Below are 24,501 nucleotides of genomic sequence, written 5' to 3'. Positions count from 1 at the left end.
GCTCCCCCTGCTGCTGATGCTACAGATGCCACCTTCACACTATATCATTGTGCCACTCCGCGGGCTCCTGCTGCTACTGATGCCACCTTCACACTATATCATTGTGCCACTCTGCAGGCTCCTGCTGCTTCTTATGCCACCAACACACTATATCATTGTGCCACTCTGTGGGCTCCTCCTGCTGCTGCTGCTACAGATGCCACCTTCACACTATATCATTGTGCCACTCTGCGGGCTCCTGCTGCTACTGATGCCGCCTTCACACTATATCATTGTGCCACTCTGCGGGCTCTTGCTGCTGCTTCTGATGCCACCTTCACACTATATCATTGTGCCACTCTGCTGGCTCGTGCTGCTTCTGATGCCACCAACACACTATATCATTGTGCCACTCTGTGGGCTCCTCCTGCTGCTACTGATGCCACCTTCACACTATATCATTGTGCCACTCTGCGGGCTCCTGCTGCTGCTTCTAATGCCACCTTCACACTATATCATTGTGCCACTCTGCGGGCTCCTGCTGCTGCTGTTTCTGATGCCACCTTCACACTATATCATTGTGCCACTCTGCGGGCTCCTGCTGCTTCTGATGCCACCAACACACTATATCATTGTGCCATTCTGCGGGCTCCTGCTGCTGCTACTGATGCCACCTTCACACTATATCATTGTGCCACTCTGCAGGCTCCTGCTGCTTCGTATGCCACCCACACACTATATCATTGTGCCACTCTGTGGGCTCCTGCTGCTTCTGCTACTGATGCCACCTTCACACTATATCATTGTGCCACTCAGCGGGCTCCTGCTGCTACTGATGCCACCTTCACACTATATCATTGTGCCACTCTGCGGGCTCCTGCTTTTGCTTCTGATGCCGCCTTCACACTATATCATTGTGCCACTCTGCGAGCTCGTGCTGCTTCTGATTCCACCAACACACTATATCATTGTGCCACTCTGTGGGCTCCTCCTGCTGCGGCTGCTACTGATGCCACCTTCACACTATATCATTGTGCCACTCTGCGGGCTCCTGCTGCTTCTGATGCCACCTTCACACTATATCATTGTGCCACTCTGCAGGCTCCTGCTGCTTCTTATGCCACCAACACACTATATCATTGTGCCACTCTGCGGGCTCGTGCTGCTGCTGCTTTTGATGTCACCAACACACTATATCATTGTGCCATTCTGCGGGCTCCTACTGCTTCTGATGCCACCTTCACACTATATCATTGTGCCACTCTGCGGGCTCCTGCTGCTACTGATGCCACCTTCACACTATATCATTGTGCCACTCTGCGGGCTCCTGCTGCTTCTGATGCCACCAACACACTATATCATTGTGCCACTCTGTGGGCTCCTCCTGCTGCTGCTGCTACTGATGCCACCTTCACACTATATCATTGTGCCACTCTGCGGGCTCCTGCTGCTGCTGCTTTTGATGTCACCAACACACTATATCATTGTGCCACTCTGACGCTCTTGCTGCTTCTGATGCCACCTTCACACTATATCATTGTGCCACTCTGCGGGCTCCTGCTGCTACTGATGCCACCTTCACACTATATCATTGTGCCACTCTGCGGGCTCCTGCTGCTACTCATGACGCCTTCACACTATATCATTGTGCCACTCTGCGGGCTCCTGCTGCTTTTGATGCCACCAATACACTATATCATTGTGCCACTCTGCCACTCTTGCGGCTTCTGATGCCACCTTCACACTATATCATTGTGCCACTCTGCGGGCTCCTGCTGCTGCTACTGATGCCACCTTCACACTATATCATTGTGCCACTCTGCGGGCTCCTGCTGCTTCTGATGCCACCAACACACTATATCATTGTGCCACTCTGTGGTCTCCTCCTGCTGCTGCTGCTACAGATGCCACCTTCACACTATATCATTGTGCCACTCTGTGGGTTCCTGCTGCTGCTGCTTTTGATGCCACCTTCACACTATATCATTGTGCCACTCTGCCGCTCTTGCTGCTTCTGAGGCCACCTTCACACTATATCAGTGGTGGCGAACCTATGGCACGGGTGCCAGAGGTGGCACTCAGAGCCCTTTCTGTGGGCACTCAGGCCATCACCAGAGATGACTCCAGGTATCTTCCTGCAGTCCCAGACAGCCCAGGACTTGCTGTGCACAGAGCTATTTTAAAGTGACAGCACTCCCTGGCACTACTGGAGGGGTGGGAAGGTGCGGACAGATCTGGATGATCATTATGTAGCTCCTATTCCGGCCCTGACAATTCTTCCTGTTTATGGGACCCTGGAGGGAAGCTACAATGATCATCCAAATTTCTTCTAGCTTCTGCTTAATTGGTGTCCTCAGGGTGCTGATATGAATGAAAGCTGTAACAGAACAGGGAGTATAAATCACAAATTAAATTTCTGTGTTGGCACTCTGTGATAAATAAGCGGGACTTGGTTGTAGTTTGGGCACTCGGTCTCTAAAAGGTTCGCCATCACTGCACTATATCATTGTGCCACTCAGTGTAAAAAGAGTGCACTCTTTGATGTTATAGTGGGATCTTGGCCCTCAATTCAGTCCTTTCGAGCTGGCACAGACGTTACCTTGTCAGGCTGCGTCCCCGCTTAGCTTATTTGGGGAAGTTGGCCTATGTAAGTGCACATGGAAGTGAAGAGTGACGCGATTCTATGAGCCACGGCTGTCATGTGCGTGTCATACTAAAACACAGCATTGCTTGAAGACCAAACCACGCTCCCTATGCATATTTAAGCATGGCACAACGTTCTACAACACCCTACAGGCTCTCTGCAGCCAGGTAATGCCTGTTTTTTAACGTGATTCGTTTTGATTAGATTCGGGTCGAATCGAATTTTTTCGAAAAATTCAGCGAACCGGGACGAAACGAATTTTAACAAATTCGCCCATTTCTAGTTACTAGTTCTTGTTTGTTACCTAAAAGAAAAAAAGGCTACAAAAAAAAACTTTACAAAAAAAAAGGATTTAGCATTAGAACTTAGGTAGTCCTAGTTGGGATTTGGGGGTTCGAAAAAAAAATAAAAAAAATCTAAAAAAAAATAAAAAATAAAATATAATAATACAGTTGTAGTTCTAGGTATAGATATACACTTTGTGAATATGTCTCAGAGAAGGGCTCAGCGGATGTTTACTGCAGAGGAAGCCTATGCTATGATCTGTTCAGACACAGATACCGCAAGTGAAATTGATGATGAATAGTGATGACGAATACTTTGCCCGCTCGAGAAAATGGCAGCTCCCGCCGTTTTGCTTTTTGGCGGCCAGAAACAGAGCCAATCACAAGCCAGGAGACTCTGCACTCCACCCAGCATGACGTGGTACCCTTACACGTCGATAGCAGTGGTTGGCTGGCCAGATCAGGTGACCCTGGGATAGACTAGCCGCAGCCCGCGCTGCTCGGATCATTCTGTGTCTGGATGCCGCTAGGGAGAGAGCTGCTGCTGGTCAGGGAAAGCGTTAGGGTGTTCTATTAGCTTTGTGCCACTCTGCAGGCTCCTGCTGTTTCTTATGCCACCAACACACTATATCATTGTGCCACTCTGTGGGCTCCTCCTGCTGCTGCTGCTACAGATGCCACCTTCACACTATATCATTGTGCCACTCTGCAGGCTCCTGCTGCTTCTTATGCCACCAACACACTATATCATTGTGCCACTCTGTGGGCTCCCCCTGCTGCTGATGCTACAGATGCCACCTTCACACTATATCATTGTGCCACTCTGCGGGCTCCTGCTGCTACTGATGCCGCCTTCACACTATATCATTGTGCCACTCTGCGGGCTCTTGCTGCTGCTTCTGATGCCACCTTCACACTATATCATTGTGCCACTCTGCTGGCTCGTGCTGCTTCTGATGCCACCAACACACTATATCATTGTGCCACTCTGTGGGCTCCTCCTGCTGCTACTGATGCCACCTTCACACTATATCATTGTGCCACTCTGCGGGCTCCTGCTGCTGCTTCTGATGCCACCTTCACACTATATCATTGTGCCACTCTGCGGGCTCCTGCTGCTGCTGTTTCTGATGCCACCTTCACACTATATCATTGTGCCACTCTGCGGGCTCCTGCTGCTTCTGATGCCACCAACACACTATATCATTGTGCCATTCTGCGGGCTCCTGCTGCTGCTACTGATGCCACCTTCACACTATATCATTGTGCCACTCTGCAGGCTCCTGCTGCTTCTTATGCCACCAACACACTATATCATTGTGCCACTCTGTGGGCTCCTGCTGCTTCTGCTACTGATGCCACCTTCACACTATATCATTGTGCCACTCTGCGGGCTCCTGCTGCTACTGATGCCACCTTCACACTATATCATTGTGCCACTCTGCGGGCTCCTGCTTTTGCTTCTGATGCCGCCTTCACACTATATCATTGTGCCACTCTGCGAGCTCGTGCTGCTTCTGATTCCACCAACACACTATATCATTGTGCCACTCTGTGGGCTCCTCCTGCTGCGGCTGCTACTGATGCCACCTTCACACTATATCATTGTGCCACTCTGCGGGCTCCTGCTGCTTCTGATGCCACCTTCACACTATATCATTGTGCCACTCTGCAGGCTCCTGCTGCTTCTTATGCCACCAACACACTATATCATTTTGCCACTCTGCGGGCTCGTGCTGCTGCTGCTTTTGATGTCACCAACACACTATATAATTGTGCCATTCTGCGGGCTCCTACTGCTTCTGATGCCACCTTCACACTATATCATTGTGCCACTCTGCGGGCTCCTGCTGCTACTGATGCCACCTTCACACTATATCATTGTGCCACTCTGCGGGCTCCTGCTGCTTCTGATGCCACCAACACACTATATCATTGTGCCACTCTGTGGGCTCCTCCTGCTGCTGCTGCTACTGATGCCACCTTCACACTATATCATTGTGCCACTCCGAGGGCTCCTGCTGCTGCTGCTTTTGATGCCACCAACACACTATATCATTGTGCCACTCTGACGCTCTTGCTGCTTCTGATGCCACCTTCACACTATATCATTGTGCCACTCTGCGGGCTCCTGCTGCTACTGATACCACCTTCACACTATATCATTGTGCCACTCTGCGGGCTCCTGCTGCTACTCATGACGCCTTCACACTATATCATTGTGCCACTCTGCGGGCTCCTGCTGCTTTTGATGCCACCAATACACTATATCATTGTGCCACTCTGCCACTCTTGCGGCTTCTGATGCCACCTTCACACTATATCATTGTGCCACTCTGCGGGCTCATGCTGCTGCTACTGATGCCACCTTCACACTATATCATTGTGCCACTCTGCGGGCTCCTGCTGCTTCTGATGCCACCAACACACTATATCATTGTGCCACTCTGTGGTCTCCTCCTGCTGCTGCTGCTACTGATGCCACCTTCACACTATATCATTGTGCCACTCTGTGGGTTCCTGCTGCTGCTGCTTTTGATGCCACCTTCACACTATATCATTGTGCCACTCTGCCGCTCTTGCTGCTTCTGAGGCCACCTTCACACTATATCAGTGGTGGCGAACCTATGGCACGGGCACCAGAGATGACTCCAGGTATCTTCCTGCAGTCCCAGACAGCCCAGGACTTGCTGTGCACAGAGCTATTTTAAAGTGACAGCACTCCCTGGCACTACTGGAGGGGTGGGAAGGTGCGGACAGATCTGGATGATCATTATGTAGCTCCTATTCCGGCCCTGACAATTCTTCCTGTTTATGGGACCCTGGAGGGAAGCTACAATGATCATCCAAATTTCTTCTAGCTTCTGCTTAATTGGTGTCCTCAGGGTGCTGATATGAATGAAAGCTGTGACAGAACAGGGAGTATAAATCACAAATTAAATTTCTGTGTTGGCACTCTGTGATAAATAAGCGGGACTTGGTTGTAGTTTGGGCACTCGGTCTCTAAAAGGTTCGCCATCACTGCACTATATCATTGTGCCACTCAGTGTAAAAAGAGTGCACTCTTTGATGTTATAGTTGGATCTTGGCCCTCAATTCAGTCCTTTCGAGCTGGCACAGACGTTACCTTGTCAGGCTGCGTCCCCGCTTAGCTTATTTGGGGAAGTTGGCCTATGTAAGTGCACATGGAAGTGAAGAGTGACGCGATTCTATGAGCCACGGCTGTCATGTGCGTGTCATACTAAAACACAGCATTGCTTGAAGACCAAACCACGCTCCCTATGCATATTTAAGCATGGCACAACGTTCTACAACACCCTACAGGCTCTCTGCAGCCAGGTAATGCCTGTTTTTTAACGTGATTCGTTTTGATTAGATTCGGGTCGAATCGAATTTTTTCGAAAAATTCAGCGAACCGGGACGAAACGAATTTTAACAAATTCGCCCATTTCTAGTTACTAGTTCTTGTTTGTTACCTAAAAGAAAAAAAGGCTACAAAAAAAAAACTTTACAAAAAAAAAGGATTTAGCATTAGAACTTAGGTAGTCCTAGTTGGGATTTGGGGGTTCGAAAAAAAAAGAAAAAAAATCTAAAAAAAAATAAAAAATAAAATATAATAATACAGTTGTAGTTCTAGGTATAGATATACACTTTGTGAATATGTCTCAGAGAAGGGCTCAGCGGATGTTTACTGCAGAGGAAGCCTATGCTATGATCTGTTCAGACACAGATACCGCAAGTGAAATTGATGATGAATAGTGATGACGAATACTTTGCCCGCTCGAGAAAATGGCAGCTCCCGCCGTTTTGCTTTTTGGCGGCCAGAAACAGAGCCAATCACAAGCCAGGAGACTCTGCACTCCACCCAGCATGACGTGGTACCCTTACACGTCGATAGCAGTGGTTGGCTGGCCAGATCAGGTGACCCTGGGATAGACTAGCCGCAGCCCGCGCTGCTCGGATCATTCTGTGTCTGGATGCCGCTAGGGAGAGAGCTGCTGCTGGTCAGGGAAAGCGTTAGGGTGTTCTATTAGCTTACTGTTAGGCAGGAGTGATTCTCCAAGAACCCAACAGCCCTTCTTAGGGCTACAATAACGTTATACTTTTTTTTTTTTATTTGCAGCTAGTACCATATTGTGAGGAATTTGCAGGGGGACTTGCTACCGTTGTGTTTAGCTCTTAGTGGCACACATATCCACCTCAAACACCAAAGTGGGAAAATTTATTAGGGGTTTGATTTCAATTAGGCACAGTCTGCCATTTACTTTTTATTTTACGTTTATTTTTTTAATAACTCAGTGTCATCTCATCTTGCATAGTGGCGGCTCTGCAACTGTGTGCTTTCATACTTGGCTAGAAAATAGCCATAGGAGAATCCAAACGGCTTACTTACGCCTACAGTAGCGTTATATATATTTGATTTCTGGTTGATCTGCTGGTGGCTGTACTTGCTGCAGTGCATCTACTAGCAAATTGTGAGCAATTTGTAGTGAGACTTGCGACCGCTGTGTTTTGCGCTTAGTGACGCACATATCCATTGCAAAGACCGTAGTAGTAGTGTGCTTTCATACTTGGCTAGAAAATAGCCATAGCAATAGGATAGCATCGTTTGGTTTTAAAAACTAAAAAACACAAAAAAAAACAAAAAAACACAAAAAAAAGTTAAAAAAAAATTAAAGTTATAACTCTCATTTTCAAAATGTTTAACCCGAGGGCTAGGGGTAGAGGACGAGGGCGGGGACGTGGGCGTCCAACTACTGCAGGGGTCAGAGGCCGTGGTCCTGGGCGGGGTGAGACACCACCTGCTTATGAGGGAGCAGGGGAACGCCGCAGAGCTACACTCCCTAGGTTCATGTCTGAAGTTACTGGGACTCGTGGTAGAGCACTGTTGAGGCCAGAACAGTGCGAACAGGTGATGTCGTGGATTGCCGACAATGCTTCGAGCAATTTGTCCACCAGTCAGTCTTCCACGCAGTCCACCCATGTCACCGAAATCGGCACTCCTCCAGCTCCTGCACCTCAGCCTCCTCCCCCCCAGTCTGCCCCCTCCCAGGAAAATTTGCCATTTGAACCGGCATACTCTGAGGAACTGTTTTCTGGACCCTTCCCACACTCACAAACCACTTGTCCGGTTGCTGCTGAGCAATTTTCCGATGCCCAGGTTTTCCACCAGTCGCATTCTGTGGGTGATGATGACCTTCTTGACGTAGTGGAAGAAGTGTGTAAAGAGGTGTCCGACGATGAGGAGACACGGTTGTCAGACAGTGGGGAAGTTGTTGTCAGGGCAGGAAGTCCGAGGGGGGAGCAGACTGAGGGATCGGAGGATGATGAGGTGACAGACCCAAGCTGGGTTGATAGGCCGGGTGAACACAGTGCTTCTGAGACAGAGGAGAGTCCTCGACCAGAACAGGTTGGAAGAGGCAGTGGTGGGGCCAGACGGAGAGGCAGGGCCAGAGCTGGTGCATCAGCGCCAAATGTGTCAACTAGTGATGCTCCCGTGGCGAGGGCTCTTGCGGCGAGGGCTAGATTTTCAGAAGTCTGGAGGTTCTTTAAGGAAACACCGGATGACCGACGGACTGCGGTGTGCAACATTTGCCAAACCAGGCTCAGCAGGGGTTCCACCACTACTAGCTTAACTACCACCAGTATGCGCAGGCATATGAATGCTAAACACCCCACTCAGTGGCAACAAGCCTGTTCACCTCCGCCCGTGCACACCACTGCTCCTTCCCCTGTGTCAGCTGATAGTCAGCCCCCTGCCCAGGACCCTGCCACAAAAACCCCATCGTCGCCTCCACAATCCTCCACAGCATCCACCAGCGTTCAGCTCTCCATACCCCAGACGCTGGAGCGGAAACGCAAATATAGTGCAACCCACCCGCACGCCCAAGCCCTTAATGTCCACATCTCCAGATTGCTTAGCCTGGAGATGCTGCCCTATAGGCTAGTAGAGACCGAGGCCTTTCGCAACCTCATGGCGGCGGCCGCCCCTCGGTATTCGGTCCCCAGCCGCCACTACTTTTCCCGATGTGCCGTCCCAGCCCTGCACCAGCACGTGTCAGACAACATCATCCGTGCCCTGACCAATGCCGTTTCTGACAAGGTCCACCTGACCACGGACACGTGGACGAGTGCTGCCGGGCAGGGCCACTATATATCGCTGACGGCACATTGGGTTAACTTGGTGGAGGCTGGGACCGAGTCTGACCCTGCGGCTGGTCATATACTGCCGACGCCGAGGATTGCGGGGCCTACCTCGGTCCAGGTGTTTCAAGCCTACTATGCCTCCTCCTCCTCCCACCCCTCCTCCACCTCCTCCTCCTCCGAATTACCATCCGTGGGCATGGCGCCATCAGTCGGTAGCTCTAGGCACAGCAGCAGTGCCGTCGCTAAGCGACAGCAGGCGGTGCTCAAACTGCTGAGCCTAGGCGATAAAAGGCACACCGCCCAAGAGCTATTACAGGGCATCACGGCGCAGACTGATCTGTGGCTGGCACCACTGAACCTGAAGCCAGGCATGGTTGTGTGTGACAACGGCCGTAACCTGGTGGCGGCTCTGCAACTCGGCAGACTGACACATGTGCCATGCCTGGCCCATGTGTTAAATCTGATAGTTCAGCGTTTCCTCAAGACATACCCCAATCTGTCTGATTTGCTCACGAAGGTGCGCCGCATCTGTGCGCATTTCAGGAAGTCCAGCACAGATGCTGCCACTCTCAGGGCAGCGCAGCGCCGCCTCCAACTGCCCGCTCACCGACTGTTGTGCGACGTGCCCACGAGGTGGAATTCAACACTGACCATGTTATCCAGAGTTCACCAGCAGCGCCGAGCGATTGTAGACTGCCAGATGTCAACTTCCACCAGAACTGGTAGTCAGGTCAGTCAGCTTCCTCAAGTCTACAATGAGGAGTGGACGTGGATGTCTGATATCTGTCAGGTGCTGAGTAACTTTGAGGAGTCAACACAGATGGTCAGTGGCGATGCCGCCATCATCAGCCTCACCATCCCGCTGCTTGGCCTGTTGAAAAACTCTCTGATCAGCATGAAGTCGGAAGCTTTGCGCTCGTCACAAGAGACGGGGGAAGAAGATTCCCTTGTTGATAGCCAAAGCACCCTTAGGTCTGTTTCTCAGCGCATATCGGAGGAGGTGGAGGTGGAGGAGGATGAGGAGGAAGAGGAGGAGAATGTTGGCGAGACACAAGAGGGGACCATTGTTGAGTCCTTCACTGTTCAGCGTGTATGGGCAGAAGAAGAGGAGTTGGAGGAGTTGGAGGAGGAGGAAATGGACAGTCAGGCCAGTGAGGGGAGTGAATTCTTACGCGTTGGTACTCTGGCGCATATGGCAGATTTCATGCTAGGCTGCCTATCCCGTGACCCTCGCGTTCAAAGAATTTATTCCAGCACCGATTACTGGGTGTTCACTCTCCTGGACCCACGGTACAAGCAAAATATTTCCACTCTCATCCCTGACAAGTAGCGAGGGAGAGTAGGCAAGCAGGCAGCTTGTCCAGCACTGGCAAGGGTACGCTTTACAAGGCTTTTGCCAGCTTTATGTCACCCCAGCAAGACACTGTCACCTGTCCCCAGTCTCGGCAGAGTAGGGCTGATCTTTACAGAAAGATGGTGAGGGAGTACGTAGCTGACCATACCATTGTCCTAAATGATCACACAGCTCCCTACAACTACTGGGTTTCAAAGCTGGACATGTGGCACGACTGGTCCTCTGTTTTAAAAAATTTTTGGGAGTGCCACATACAGGCACTCAATCTATTCCATTTTTCTGGAGGGCCACCTACCTGCTCCTCTGGTTTGAAAACTTTTTTTGACTGCCACATACAGGCACTTAATCTATTCCATTTTACTGGAGGGCCACCTACCTGCTCCTCTGGTTTGAAAAGTTTTTTGGACTGCCACATACAGGCACTCAATCTATTCAATTTTTCTGGAGGGCCACCTACCCGCTCCTCTGGTTTGAAAACTTTTTTGGACTGCCACATACAGGCACTCAATCTATTTCATTTTACTGGAGGGCCACCTACCTGCTCCTCTGGTTTGAAAACTTTTTTGGACTGCCACATACAGGCACTCAATCTATTCCATTTTACTGGAGGGCCACCTACCTGCTCCTCTGGTTTGAAAACTTTTTTGGACTGCCACATACAGGCACTCAATCTATTCAATTTTTCTGGAGGGCCACCTACCCGCTCCTCTGGTTTGAAAACTTTTTTGGACTGCCACATACAGGCACTCAATCTATTCCATTTTACTGGAGGGCCACCTACCTGCTCCTCTGGTTTGAAAACTTTTTTGGACTGCCACATACAGGCACTCAATCTATTTCATTTTTCTGGAGGGCCACCTACCCGCTCCTCTAGTTTGAAAACTTTTTTGGACTGCCACATACAGGCACTCAATCTATTTCATTTTTCTGGAGGGCCACCTACCTGCTCCTCTGGTTTGAAAACTTTTTTGGACTGCCACATACAGGCACTATCCAAATTAAATTGTCTCCATAGCAGCCTCCACACGTTGTCTCCATTGCTACCTCCAAACGAGGTGTGTCAGGCAGAAATTTGGGTTGTTTTCATGGATTCCACATCAAAGTTGTTAACTTTGTCGCCACCCTGCTGTGTTATCCACAAAATATACTGGCAAACTTTTATCATTTACCAATATTATTTCAGCGCTTCTTGCGCATCTGTTTACATTCCCCTCACCCGGCATATCCTAAACTTATAAGAACGCTACTACACTTGATCTTATACAAAAGGTTCTTAGAAGTGCTGTTTGGGGAGTAGCCTAGAGACAGGGGCTTGGATTGGCGAAAGCTCACCTGGCAGCGGAGCGCCAGCTCCATGCGCATCATGCGCTTCTTGTGCATCTGTTTACATTCCCCTCACCCGCCATATCCCAAACTTATAAGAACGCTACTACACTTAACTTGGTGCAGGCTGGGACCGAGTCTGACCCTGGGGCTGGTCATATACTGCCGACGCAGAGAATTGCGGGGCCTACCTCGGTCCAGGTCTCAAAGGTCTAGTATACCTCCTCCTCCTCCCACCCCTCCTCCACCTCCTCCTCCTCCGAATTACCATCCGTGGCCATGGCGCCATCAGTCGGTAGCTCTAGGCACAGCAGCAGTGCCGTCGCTAAGCGACAGCAGGCGGTGCTCAAACTGCTGAGCCTAGGCGATAAAAGGCACACCGCCCAAGAGCTATTACAGGGCATTCCACATCAAACTTGTTAACTTTGTCGCCACCCTGCTGTGTAATCCACAAAATATACTTGCAAACTTTTATCATTTACCGATATTATTTCAGCGCTTCTTGCGCATCTGTTTACATTCCCCTCACCCGCCATATCCTAAACTTATAAGAACGCTACTACACTTGATCTTATACAAAAGGTTCTTAGAAGTGCTGTTTGGGGAGTAGCCTAGAGACAGGGGCTTGGATTGGCGAAAGCTCACCTGGCAGCGGAGCGCCAGCTCCATGCGCATCATGCGCTTCTTGCGCATCTGTTTACATTCCCCTCACCTGCCATATCCCAAACTTATAAGAACGCTACTACACTTGATCTTATACAAAAGGTTCTTAGAAGTGCTGTTTGGGGAGTAGCCTAGAGACAGGGGCTTGGATCGGCGAAAGCTTGCCTGGCAGCGGAGCGCCAGCTCCATGCCAAGATCCAACTAACATAGTTTTAACTGCAGCACCTTTAATCTACTACTAGTTCACTGCCTCCATACATGGTCCCCTTATCAAACGAGCTGTGTCAGGCAGAATTTTGGGTTGTTTTCATGGCTTCCATGTTAACTTTGTCGCCACCCTGCTGTGTAATCCACAAAATATACTGGCAAACTTTTATCATGTACCGATATTATTTGAGCGCTTCTTGCTCACCTCCTTTGGTTCCTCTCTGCCACCCATTGGTTTGAAGCCTGAGTCCATTTAGGGTATGTCGCCATGACACTCTCTAGCCTGCTGCCGCTGCCTCTGCATGCCGTCCCCTATAGTGTCAGGGTCAATTATTGGATGTTTTACATGCTATCTAGCTTCATTCTGTCACTCTGTCATGGCCATGCTGTTGCCCATAGTTTTGGCATAATAGTGCGATTAAGCAGCCTCAGAGGCATCCATGCATGCTGCCCCTGCTGTTTCCTGTCCATTTCCGTGGTGTTTCCATCCTTTTCTGAGGTTCCCAGGTGTTTGGCCAAGCTTCCCTGTGCAGAGCCTTGGTCCCCTTGAAAAATGCTCGAGTCTCCCATTGACTTGAATGGGGCTCGTTATTCGAGACGAGCACTCGAGCATCGGGAAAAGTTCGTCTCGAATAACGAGTACCCGAGCATTTTAGTGCTCGCTCATCTCTAATGATGAACTTTTCGTTCCTTCATCGTCATCTAGTGACAGCGATGAGTCTGTTGCAAGGCGCTCCAGGCTGAACGAAAGTCAGCCAAGTACTAGCAGTAATGACCCAGACTGGATGTCCGCAGAATCATATGCCCCACAATTTCCAGATTTTGTTTCTGTGCCCGGCGTTAAGATAGACACCACAGGTTATTATGAGGCAGATTTTTTAAAGTTCTTCTTTTCAGAAGATTTAATAAATTTAATAGTCCAACAAACAAATGTGTACGCCGCTCAATTTTTGGCTACACACCCTGAATCACTTTATGTTCGTGATAACATGTGGAAGCCAGTTGACCAGGCAGAAATGCTGATATTTTGGGGCCTTCTTTTGAATATGGGCCTTGTAAAAAAGCCAACAATCAGATCATGCTGGTCAACCGATGAATTGTACGACACCCCTATGTATCGGGACGCTTCATTCATTACAGTGACAACTCATTATGTCCCCCAGCAAGTGACCCCAGCTATAATCGGCTATTTAAAATTAGGCCTCTCGTGAAGCATTTTAATTAAAAATTTGCAGAGGTATATATGCCGGAATCCTTGGTGTTTCTCAAGGGGAGATTAAAATTCAGACAATGGGGGTCATGTACTAAGGGCCCGATTCGCGTTTTCCCGACGTGTTACCCGAATATTTCCGATTTGAGCCGATTTCCCCTGAATTGCCCCGGGACTTTGGCGCACGCGATCGGATTGTGGCGCATCGGCGCTGACATGCACGCGACGTAAATCAGGGGGCGTGGCCGAACGAAAACCCGACGGATTCAGAAAAAAACGCAGCATTTAAAAAAAAAGTCTGTCACGAAGCTTGCACTTACCTTCAATCAGTCCGGCTCGGTGAACTCCAGCACTTTCCGATGCTTTTCAGCGCAGCAGCGCCACCTGGTGGACGGCAGAGGAACTACCTTAATGAATCCCGGGCGGATCCGATCCAGCGCAGAGAACGCGCCGCTGGATTGCGAATGGGCCAGGTAAGTAAATCTGCCCCAATATCTCCCAAGCAAAAGAGCCAAATACGGCATGAAAGTTTATAAAGTCTGCGAAAGCAACAGTGGCTTTACCCACCATTTTCGGGTATACGAGGGAAAAGATTCAAAAATTAACCCTCCTGAATGTCCCCCCAACCTTAATGTTAGCGGCCGAATAGTTTGGGACCTAATTCACCTTGGACATGGGGTATCACTTGTTTGTTGATAATTTTTATACAAGTGTGCCCCTGTTTAGAGACCTTTTCCAAAAAAAAACTGTGGCTTGTGGCACCATCAGGAGGACGCAAAAAGGCCTTCCAAAGGCACTGGTCAATTTTAAATTAAAAGCCGGGGAATGCAAAGCTCTTTGCAATGATCATTTATTGCTGGTAAAATACAGAGATAAAAAGGATGTGCATGTGCTAACCCCCATTCATGCTAATGAGAGCAGCCCTGTTCCTGTCCGTGGGAGAAATGCCACCACTTCAAAACCTCTCTGCATACAGCAATATAATAAGAACATGGGAGGGGTAGATCTCCATGCTGCAGCCCTACAGCACAGTTAGGAAGTCCAAGGTCTGGTACAAGAAACTGGCTATTAATCTGGTGCAAATGGCCCTGTACAATTAATTCTTCATTTACAAAAAGACCGGCCACCAGGGATCTTACCTGGACTACCAGGAAAAAGTAATAAAAAATAAAATTTTCGGAGACCAGGGTAGCGAAGCAAGGGCTACAACATCAAGTGATGCCAGCAGGATAGTTGCAGGACAGCACTTACCATCCCAAGTCCCACTAACTGCAAAAAAGGCCCGTCCTCAAAAAAGATGCCGTGTCTAGAGATGAGCGAACATACTCGTCCGAGCTTGATGCTCGTTCGAGCATTAGCGTACTCGAAACTGCTCGTTGCTCGGACGAATATTTCGCCAGCTCAAAAAAATGGCATCTCCCGCCGTTTTGATCTTTGGCGGCCAGAAACAGAGCCAATCACAAGCCAGGAGACTCTGCACTCCACCCAGCATGACATGGTACACTTACACGTCGATTGCAGTGGTTGGCTGGCCTGATCACGTGACCCTGGAATAGACTAGCCCCTGCCCGCACTGCTCGCATCATTCTATGTCTGGATTCCGTTAGGGAGAGAGCTGCTGCTGCTGCAGGGATAGCGTTAGGCTGTTATATTAGCTTACTGTTAGGCAGGAGTGATTCTACAAGAACCCAACAGCCCTTGTTATGGCTAGAATATTTTTTTTTCTTTGCTTGTGGCTGGGCTTGCTGGCACTAGTAGTGCAGCTAGTACCATATTGTGAGGAATTTGCTGGGAGACTTGCGAACATTCTATTTAGCTCTTAGTGACACACATATCCATCTCAAACACCTAAGTGGGACAATTTATTAGGGGTTTGATTGAATTAGGCACAGTCTGCCGATTTTTTTTTTTTTTCAAAACTTAAAGTCACAGGCACACCACAAAATGCTGTTGTGTGCTGTCAGTGTAGGTTAGAAACTAGCCATACAAGAACCCAACAGGCCTTCTTAGGGCTACCTTCTGACAAGGTCCACCTGACCACGGACACGTGGACGAGTGCTGCCGGGCAGGGCCACTATGTGTCGCTGATGGCACATTGGGTTAACTTGATGGAGGCTGGGACCGAGTCTGACCCTCGGCGGGGCCTACCTCGGTCCAGGTCTCTCAGGCCTACTATGCCTCCTATGCCTAAGCTGGACATGTGGCACGAACTGTACGCCTTGGAGGTTCTTGCCTGCCCTGCCGCTAGCGTGTTGTCTGAGCGGGTTTTCAGTGCAGGTGGCATCATCACCGATAAGCGTACACGCCTGTAGACTGACAGCGCTGACAGGCTGATGCTTATCAAGATGAATAAAGCCTGGATTTCTCAGGATTTCCATTCTCTACCAGGTGAAAGAAGCTCAACCTGAATAATGTATGCACTCCTCCTCCTCATTTTCCTCCTTCTCCTCCTCTTTGTACACTAAAGCAGAGGAAACTGGCTATTTTTTGCCAGGGTCAACTGGCTCTAGCTATAGTACTCTATGTATTTAATTTTTCTGGAGGGCCACCTAACCGGTCCTCTGGTTTGAAAACTTTTTTGGACAGCCACATACAGGCACTATCCAAATTTAATTGTCTCCATAGCAGCCTCCACACGTCGTCTTTTTAGTTGCCTCAACACGTTGTCTCCATTGCTACCTCCACACATCATCTCCATAGCTGCCTCCAAAAGTCGTCCATATAGCTGCCTCCATACATCGTCCCCTTAGCAAACGAGCTTTGTCAGGCAGAATTTTGGGTTGTTTTCATGGCTTACACATCAAACTTGTTAACTTTGTCGCCACCCTGCTGTGTTATCCACAAAATATACTGCCAAACTTTTATCATTTACCGATATTATTTCAGCGCTTCTTGCGCATCTGTTTACATTCCCCTCACTCACCATAACCAAGCCAATTACTTATAAGAACAGTACTACACTTGATCTTATACAAAAGGTTCTTAGAAGTGCTGTTTGTAGCCACCCCCTGCTTTGAAAATTATAATTTTTTCAAAGTAAGCGCTTCTGGCCCCCAGGCCCATTTTGGGTGGGGAGTAGCCGAGAGACAGGGGCTTGGACAGGCGAAAGCTCGTCTGGCAGCGGACCGCCAGCTCCATCCCAAGATTAGGCAGCCTCAGAGGCATCCATGCATACTGCCCCTGCTGTTTCCTGTCCATTTCGCCTCCACGATCCTTCACAGCGTCCACCAATGTCTCCATGCGCAACTTTCAACTGTCTATACCCCAGACGCTGGAGCGCGAGAGGAGATGCAGCACATCATCCCCTTATCAAACGAGCTGTGTCAGGTGTTTCACCAGATACATAGTGGAACTCGGCCCATCTGTCGCCGCCATGCTGGAGACCTGAAGTTGCAATCATAGCAGCGCAATATGGATGCCCCATACTGTTGCTCTTAATCATGGAAGTCGTCTCCATGGCTGCCTCCACATGTCGTCCCCTTATCAAACGATCTGTGTCAGGCTCATTTTTCGGGTGTTTCACCAGATACGTTATGGTACTTGGTCACTATGTCACCACCATGCTGTGTTATCGACTAAATATACCGTCAACCTTTTGTTCACATAGGAAATCATTTCAGCGCTTCTTGCTCACCTCCTTTGGTTCCTCTCTGTCACCTTAACCAGGCAAAATACTGATACATACAGTGCTATACGTTATCCTCGCCAAAAGGATTTTTTTAAATTGCTTTGAAGCCTGAGTCCATTTAGGGCATGTCGCCATGCCACTCTCTAGCCTGCCGCTGCTGCCGCTACCTCTGCATGCCGTCCCCTATAGTGTCAGGGTGAATTATTGGATGTTTTAGATGCTATCTAGCTTCATTCTGTCACTCTGTCATGGCCATGCTGTTGCCCATTATTTTGGCATAATGGTGCGTTTAAGCAGCCTCAGAGGCATCCATGCATGCTGCCCCTGCTGTTTCCTGTCCATTTCCGTGGTGTTTCCATCCTTTTCTGAGGTTCCCAGGTGTTTGGCCAAGCTTCCCTGTGCAGACCCTTGGTCCCCTTGAAAAATGCTTGAGTCTCCCATTGAATTCACTGGGGCTCGTTATTCGAGACGAGCACTCGAGCATCGGGAAAAGTTTGTCTTGAATAACGAGCACCCAAGCATTTTAGTGCTCGCTCATCTCTAGCCGTGTCTGCTATAAAAATGGGATTAGGAAGGACACTGGTTATCAGTGCATGACATGCCATGACCAACCATGTTTCCACAAATACCATACCTCACTAGAATATAAATTTTTTTAATTTAGTCATTCAGAAATGTCCACATTTATGCCGTGCCCACACTTCACATTTATTGGCCACTTCAAAATTAAAATTCTCATTATACCTCTAGATGAATGTTATGCGGATTGTAAAAATTGGGTTCCATTTCCATACTCAAAACTCACAAAAGTAACTAGGTTGGGAATATAAGGTTTCCACACTGATGTGACTTCTGAAGGGATTCTATAATTCACTTGCTCAATTCCTCTGCCAGGAAGATGGGACCTGTAATTCATTGCAGCCTGAATTGTGGCCAGAAAAGCTAAAATACGCTCCTTCCATTGTAGGCCCTGCCAATTGTCCAAAAAGCAGATAATGGCCATGTTGAGTGCATTTTTCATCATGGAAGCCACTAAAATATTAAATCTGTGATCCATTTTGGTCAAATGTGAGATATCGCTGAAAATAATCAACATTTTTAATTTTCATATTTGCTTTGCATTAATTCTGAAAAAAAGTGGTAAGGTCTAAATACATGATAATCCCATATATATGGACCAAAAAGGGTGTAGTCTCCAAAATGGGATCACTTCTGGGGGATTTCTGTAATCTTCATTGCCACATTTCTCTTCTAATGGTGGATAGGGTCTAGAATTGGTTGCAGCCTGAATTGTAGCCAGAAAAGCTAAAATGCGCTCCTTCCATTGTAGGCCCTGCCAATTGTCCAAAAAGCAGATAATGGCCATGTTGAGTGCATTTTTCAACATGGAAGACACTAAAATATTAAATCTCGGAGCCATTTTGGTCATTCTCTTTATTTTGAGCAAAAAAAACTGTCCCAAATGTGAGCTAAAATGCGCTCCTTCCATTGTAGGCCCTGCAGATAATGGCCATGTTGGGGGCATTTTTCGTCACAGAAGGAACAGTGAAATACAATTTGAAGACCATTTTCTCAGTTTCCTTTACTACATGTGACATATTGGGGGTCATTTACTAAGGGCGCCGATTTTCCCTGTAATGCCCCAGGATTTTTGCGCACGCGATCGGATTTTGGCGCATTGGCGATGGCATTACGCGACGGAAATCGGGGGCGTGGCCGAGCGGAAACCTGACGGATTCGGAAAAAACGCCGCATTTAAAACAAAAAAAGTGTTGCTTGGGACGCGCTTACCTTCACTTGGTCCGGCTCGGTGAATTCCAGTACGGAACGATGCTTTTTTCGCCGCAGCAGCGCCACCTGGTGGACGTTGGAGGAACTACCTTAGTGAATCCCGGCCGGACCCGAATCCACCGCAGAGAATGCGCCGCTGGATCGCGAACGGACCGGGTAAGTAAATCTGCCCCATTGTGATTAATTATAGGAGAAAATTGCATTTTTAACCAAAAATTGCCAATTTTTGCAAGTTTTAAAAATTAAGAATAAATCATATGAATTTAATGTTATCACTAAATGATAAATCAACATGTTACAAAAAAAGACCCCACCAGAATGACTTGGATATGTTAAACTGTTGCAGAGTTATTCCATAAAGTATCCACATACTCCAGATTTTCAAAATCTTGCAAGGTCCTTAAGGTGCAATCACCATGGGTCCTTAAAGAGAACCCGTCATGCAAAATAACCCCCCTAAACTAAATATATTTTCATAAACTGCCATTAGAGAGCATTGCCTCTATCCCTTCATTGTCCCTCTACATGCCTGTAAACCTAAGCAATGAGGTCCTAAAGCTGTATGCAAATGACCTGTGAAATGTCCAATGAAGCATTAGCATATTCAAGCTGTCCACTCTATTCATGAGTGGGAGGCACAACCACACCCCCAGTGCATGACTGACAGCCTGTGTAATGATATGAGGCTGTATAATGATGTGCTTCCTGGTGCTGGCGCCCCCTGCAGCCTGTGTGTGCATAGGAGAGATACAGCAGCTCCAGGCTGCAGCCATGTTACAGCAGAACATGTCAGATTCATGTGTAGCTGATGTCTGTGTCTCTCACCTGTGTATTAGGAGGATGCAGCATGTCAGCAGATGCAGCACACACTAGCCATGCTTTACTATACATTACACACAGACATGAGCAGGGGGAGGAGAGGGGAGGGGGAACAGGGGTGACATCACTGCCTCTGACCATGTGACCAGCCTCATTTATATGATAAAGAATAGATGATTTTACAATGAATAATGTATGAAATAACTAGATAAAGGCTGGGATGGGATCCTTGTGAGCTGCTCCAACAGATTTTCTAATTAAAAATAAAAAAAATACTTGACAGCTATTAAAAATTGTGAGGACCCCATAAAGTGATGTCTTACCTATTTTGTATGTAAACATATAATCTGGTATCTGTATAGCCCTCTTTAGGCTAGGGCTTAGCATACGGCCGGGTGCATGAGGGAGGGGATGTGAGAGCTCCTCACTCTCCCCTCTCTATAGAAACCCAGACGATCAATGGATCTGAAACAATATGGTGGGAAATATGGCCATTCAAATGGATGATCATATTATCGATTAAAGTGAATCAGGGCACGTGCTACCCGTATTAACACGGTACATATGGGTATGAGAATGAGATGGGTTTGGTTCATATCATCATAGAGTATGTCAGTGTGTGTATTAATTGGTTGATATAATAATAGATAGATAGATAGATAGATAGATAGATAGATAGATAGATAGGCCAGCCCAAGTGGTGGAGAATGGTGACAATAGTGAATATATAAAATTAATTAGCCTCCAAAAAAATATATATTTGAAGTGCTCTTCTTGATTATTTTCCAGCACAAGATTGCTGCTTCCGAAGGTCTTAATTTTATTGGCATATTTAATGGACTGCTACCAAATCTCGTAAGTAAATACTGTATGATAACTCTATTACATATTCTTCATGATGTAAAATATATGTGCACATGTGCTTTATGGAGGATGATTTCTGCAGTCAGGAGTTGGATAACTGCAAGTAGCTGTGAAAGTGTTGGTAGATTTGTAAATGATACAATCCCAAGTATAGATAATTACTATAAATGCAGAAACATTAGACATTCATTGAAGCATTATCTTATCCTCAGTGTACTGAGGGCAGAAATATTCCATAAAACTGACTGCAAACTTCCTTGGTGATAAAGATGAACACATTTCATAGATGATTTACCAAAGTAGTCTTCATGGTTGTATTCTTATACAGGCGGTCCCCTACTTAAGGACACCCGACTTACAGACAACCCATAGTTACAGACAGACCCCTCTGACCTCTGGTGAAGCTCTCTGGATGCTTTACTATAGTCCCATATTGCAATAATCAGCTGTAAGATATCTGTAATGAAGCTTTATTGATAATCCTTGGTCTCATTACAGCAAAAAATGTTTAAACTCCAATTGTCACTGGGGCCAAATTTTGTTTTGTCTGGATCTACAATTATAAAATATACAGCTTCAACTTACATACAAATTCAACTTAAGAACAAACCTCCGGACCCTATCTTGTACGTAACCCGGGGACTACCTGTACTTGAAAAGTAGAAATGTTATTCATGTTTCCTTTTTTTCTTTTTTATTATACAGACCAACTTCCTCGGTCCAATTCTTGGTGCGGTGACAGGTTCACTGGTTGGCGGTGTTACTGAGGGCAATTGTGGTATTCTTGGCGCTCTTGGTGGGAGCGGTGGTGGACTTCTTCAGGCTTGATTTATCAATTCCTTTGAATACAGGTAAAGTTTTTCCTTTTCCACATATGCATATACTACATACATATACTAAAGCATGGACATGACTATTACCGTATATTAAATGTACAGTTCAGTCAATTTAAAGTAATTGTTTGGTGTCTGCCATTTACAATATTGACTCAATAGATAAAACCCTTAGATTTGACGGCTTTAAAATATTCCAGATTTATTACAGTGCCTGATGCTGGATGATAAATGATGATGATGTTGTTGATGGTGAGTTGGTCACCGCTTAAATGGAAATGAACATCATCTGCACTGCATATACACTGCCCTCCATAGCCTCCACAAAGATACCCAAGATTCCTAAGATACCTTCACTGGTCCACGTGTGCATTGAGTGCCGCTGTGTAGGACAGTGATAAGAACTTATATGATGGTAGATGGTGGAAGGTTTCCTTTAAACTCATTTTTAGGTAGACCATGCACCTTTTTTCATTGAGCACAGGGAGGAGAAACACCCAGAATGTGTCAGTAACCTGCAAATTTAGTCAATAAATAAAACCCTTAGATTTGGCAGCTTTACAATGTAGCAGATTTATTACACTGGCTGATGCTGGATGATACATCAGTGGATGATTTGCTAGTTCTTAAACGATTTCTTCATTTATTAGTGGGCTTGGTCCCTGCCCCCCAAAGAAAAAGGGTTGGTGGGTTGGTCACACCTTAACCCCTTCCCGACGCGCGCCGTACTAGTACTAGAGGCCAAGCCCTCTCCATAGCCAGTAAGTCTTTGCTGCATATTGCAGCAAGGGCTTACCGGTAACACCCGCGATCGGTGCTAGCACCGATCGCGGGTGTTTTCACCTCGATCGCCGCCGGCAATGCTGCTTGCGGCTTCAAAGAGATGGCGCCGCATGGGCGCTGCCATCTTGTCGTGGATCGCTGCTCCCCGATGACGTCATGGGGAGCGGCGATCCGTCGCCATGGTAACCTTGGGTGTTCCGAATACTTCGTTTTAACCCATGCATTACAATGTGCTAATTGCACATTGTAATGCATGGGGAGTAAAATCCACATATACTGCCATACTGTAGTATGGCAGTATATGATGGGATTGATCAGACTACCTAGGGTTAGAGTACCCTAGGGAGTCTGAAAAATAGTAAAAGTAAAAATAAAAAAAAAGTTTAAAAAAAAATTATAATAAAAAAACCTAAAAATTCTAATCACCCCCCTTTCCCAAGAACTGATATAAAAATAAATAAACAATAAAAATCATAAACACATTAGGTATCGCCGCGTCCAAAAATGCCCGATCTATCAAAATATGATAATGTTTTTTCACTACGTTTAACCCCGTAACGGAAAATAGCGTCCATAGTCGAAAATGGCATTTTTTTGCCATTTTGAAAAATATAAAAAAATTTATAAAAAGTGATCAAAAGGTCTCACAGTCCCAAAAATTATAGTAATGAAAACGCCATCAGAATTCACAAAAAATGACACTATCCACAGCTCCGTACACCAAAGTATGAAAAAGTTATTGGCCCCAGAAAAAATAAAAAAAAAAAATTTTGTACAGGAGGTTTTAATTTTTTTAAATGTATAAAAACATTATAAAACCTAAACAAATTTGGTATCCACGTGATCATACCGACCCAAAGAATAAAGTAGACATGTCATTTGGGACGCAGAGTGAAAGCTGTAAAATCCAAGCCCACAAGAAAACGTCACAAATGTGGTTTTTCACCATTTTCACTGCATTTGGAATTTTTTCCCGCTTCCCAGTACGCGCCATAGAATATTAAATACCGTCACTATGAAGTGCAATTTGTTACGCAGAAAATAAGCCATAACACAGCTCTTTATGTGGAAAAATAAAAAAGTTATAGATTTTTGAAGTTGGTGAGTGAAAAATGGAAGTGAAAAAACTAAAAAAGGCCAAGTCGTTAAGGGGTTAAACTCACTTTTAGGTTTATCATGCCCCTTTTTAATGATCGCAGGGAAGACAAGAAGTCAGAAGTGTTAGTAAACAACATATTTGATGTAAGGCACATGCCGCCAGGTTTTTCATGAAAATTGCACCTTGATTCTGGCACATTTTGTATTTGCTACAATGTCCATTGACATTCAGGAAAATAAAGTGAAAATATCTTTCTATTTCAGGCACTTCTGTAATTTTCTTCACCAAGAAAAAGAAGTGAAGTAAAGAATAAGTCCTATAATTTCCAGATGATTTTTTTTCTTCTTTACCAAAATTAATAACTTTCTCTAATCACAAAAACTAATAAAATAGACGGCTAGAACTGCACACGGCTTTGACTGTTTATTGAAGTGACTGTTATGTTATGGTCATTTTTCTGCTTTTTAAATTCCTTTTAACCCCTTAATGCCAAAGACAATTTTCACCTTCCTGACAAGGCCCATTTTTTCAAATCTGACATGTGTCACTATAAGTGGTTATAAGTTTGGAAGGTTTTCACATATCCAAGAGATTTTAAAAATAGTTTTCTTGTGACACTTTGTACTTCATATTAGTTGAAAAATGTTGGTGGTAAGTTTTGCGTTTATTTATAAAAAAATTTGGAAAAATTCTCGATTTTTGAAATTCAAAATGTTCTACTTTTTCTACTTTCTTGTCTGGTTTATGCGGACATGATTTTTTATGCATATTCTTATTATTGTAGGATGTTTTGGGGCTTTGAACTTTAGGTGCAATTTTTCACATTTTCATAAAAAACGCTAAATCCTGCTATTGATGGACCTGCTCAGGTTT

General features: G+C 46.5%; 1 protein-coding gene across 1 annotated transcript in view; it reads left to right on the top strand.

Annotated features, from left to right (window-relative positions):
* The window catches only part of LOC140128974 (uncharacterized), a 69,417-nt gene extending 45,396 nt beyond the window's left edge, over positions 1 to 24,021 (top strand). The window contains exons 8-10 of the mRNA XM_072150647.1: positions 20,839 to 20,904; positions 21,619 to 21,764; positions 23,892 to 24,021. Of these exons, the coding sequence (XP_072006748.1) occupies positions 20,839 to 20,904; positions 21,619 to 21,741 (189 nt within the window). The 3' untranslated portion in view covers positions 21,742 to 21,764; positions 23,892 to 24,021. The remainder of the gene's footprint in view (positions 1 to 20,838; positions 20,905 to 21,618; positions 21,765 to 23,891) is intronic.
* Positions 24,022 to 24,501: the final 480 nt, after the last annotated feature.

The sequence above is a fragment of the Engystomops pustulosus genome, chromosome 4, assembly GCF_040894005.1.
Source record: "Engystomops pustulosus chromosome 4, aEngPut4.maternal, whole genome shotgun sequence".
Classification (NCBI taxonomy): Eukaryota; Metazoa; Chordata; class Amphibia; order Anura; family Leptodactylidae; genus Engystomops; species Engystomops pustulosus.
This window is presented reverse-complemented; position numbering and strand designations above follow the sequence as displayed.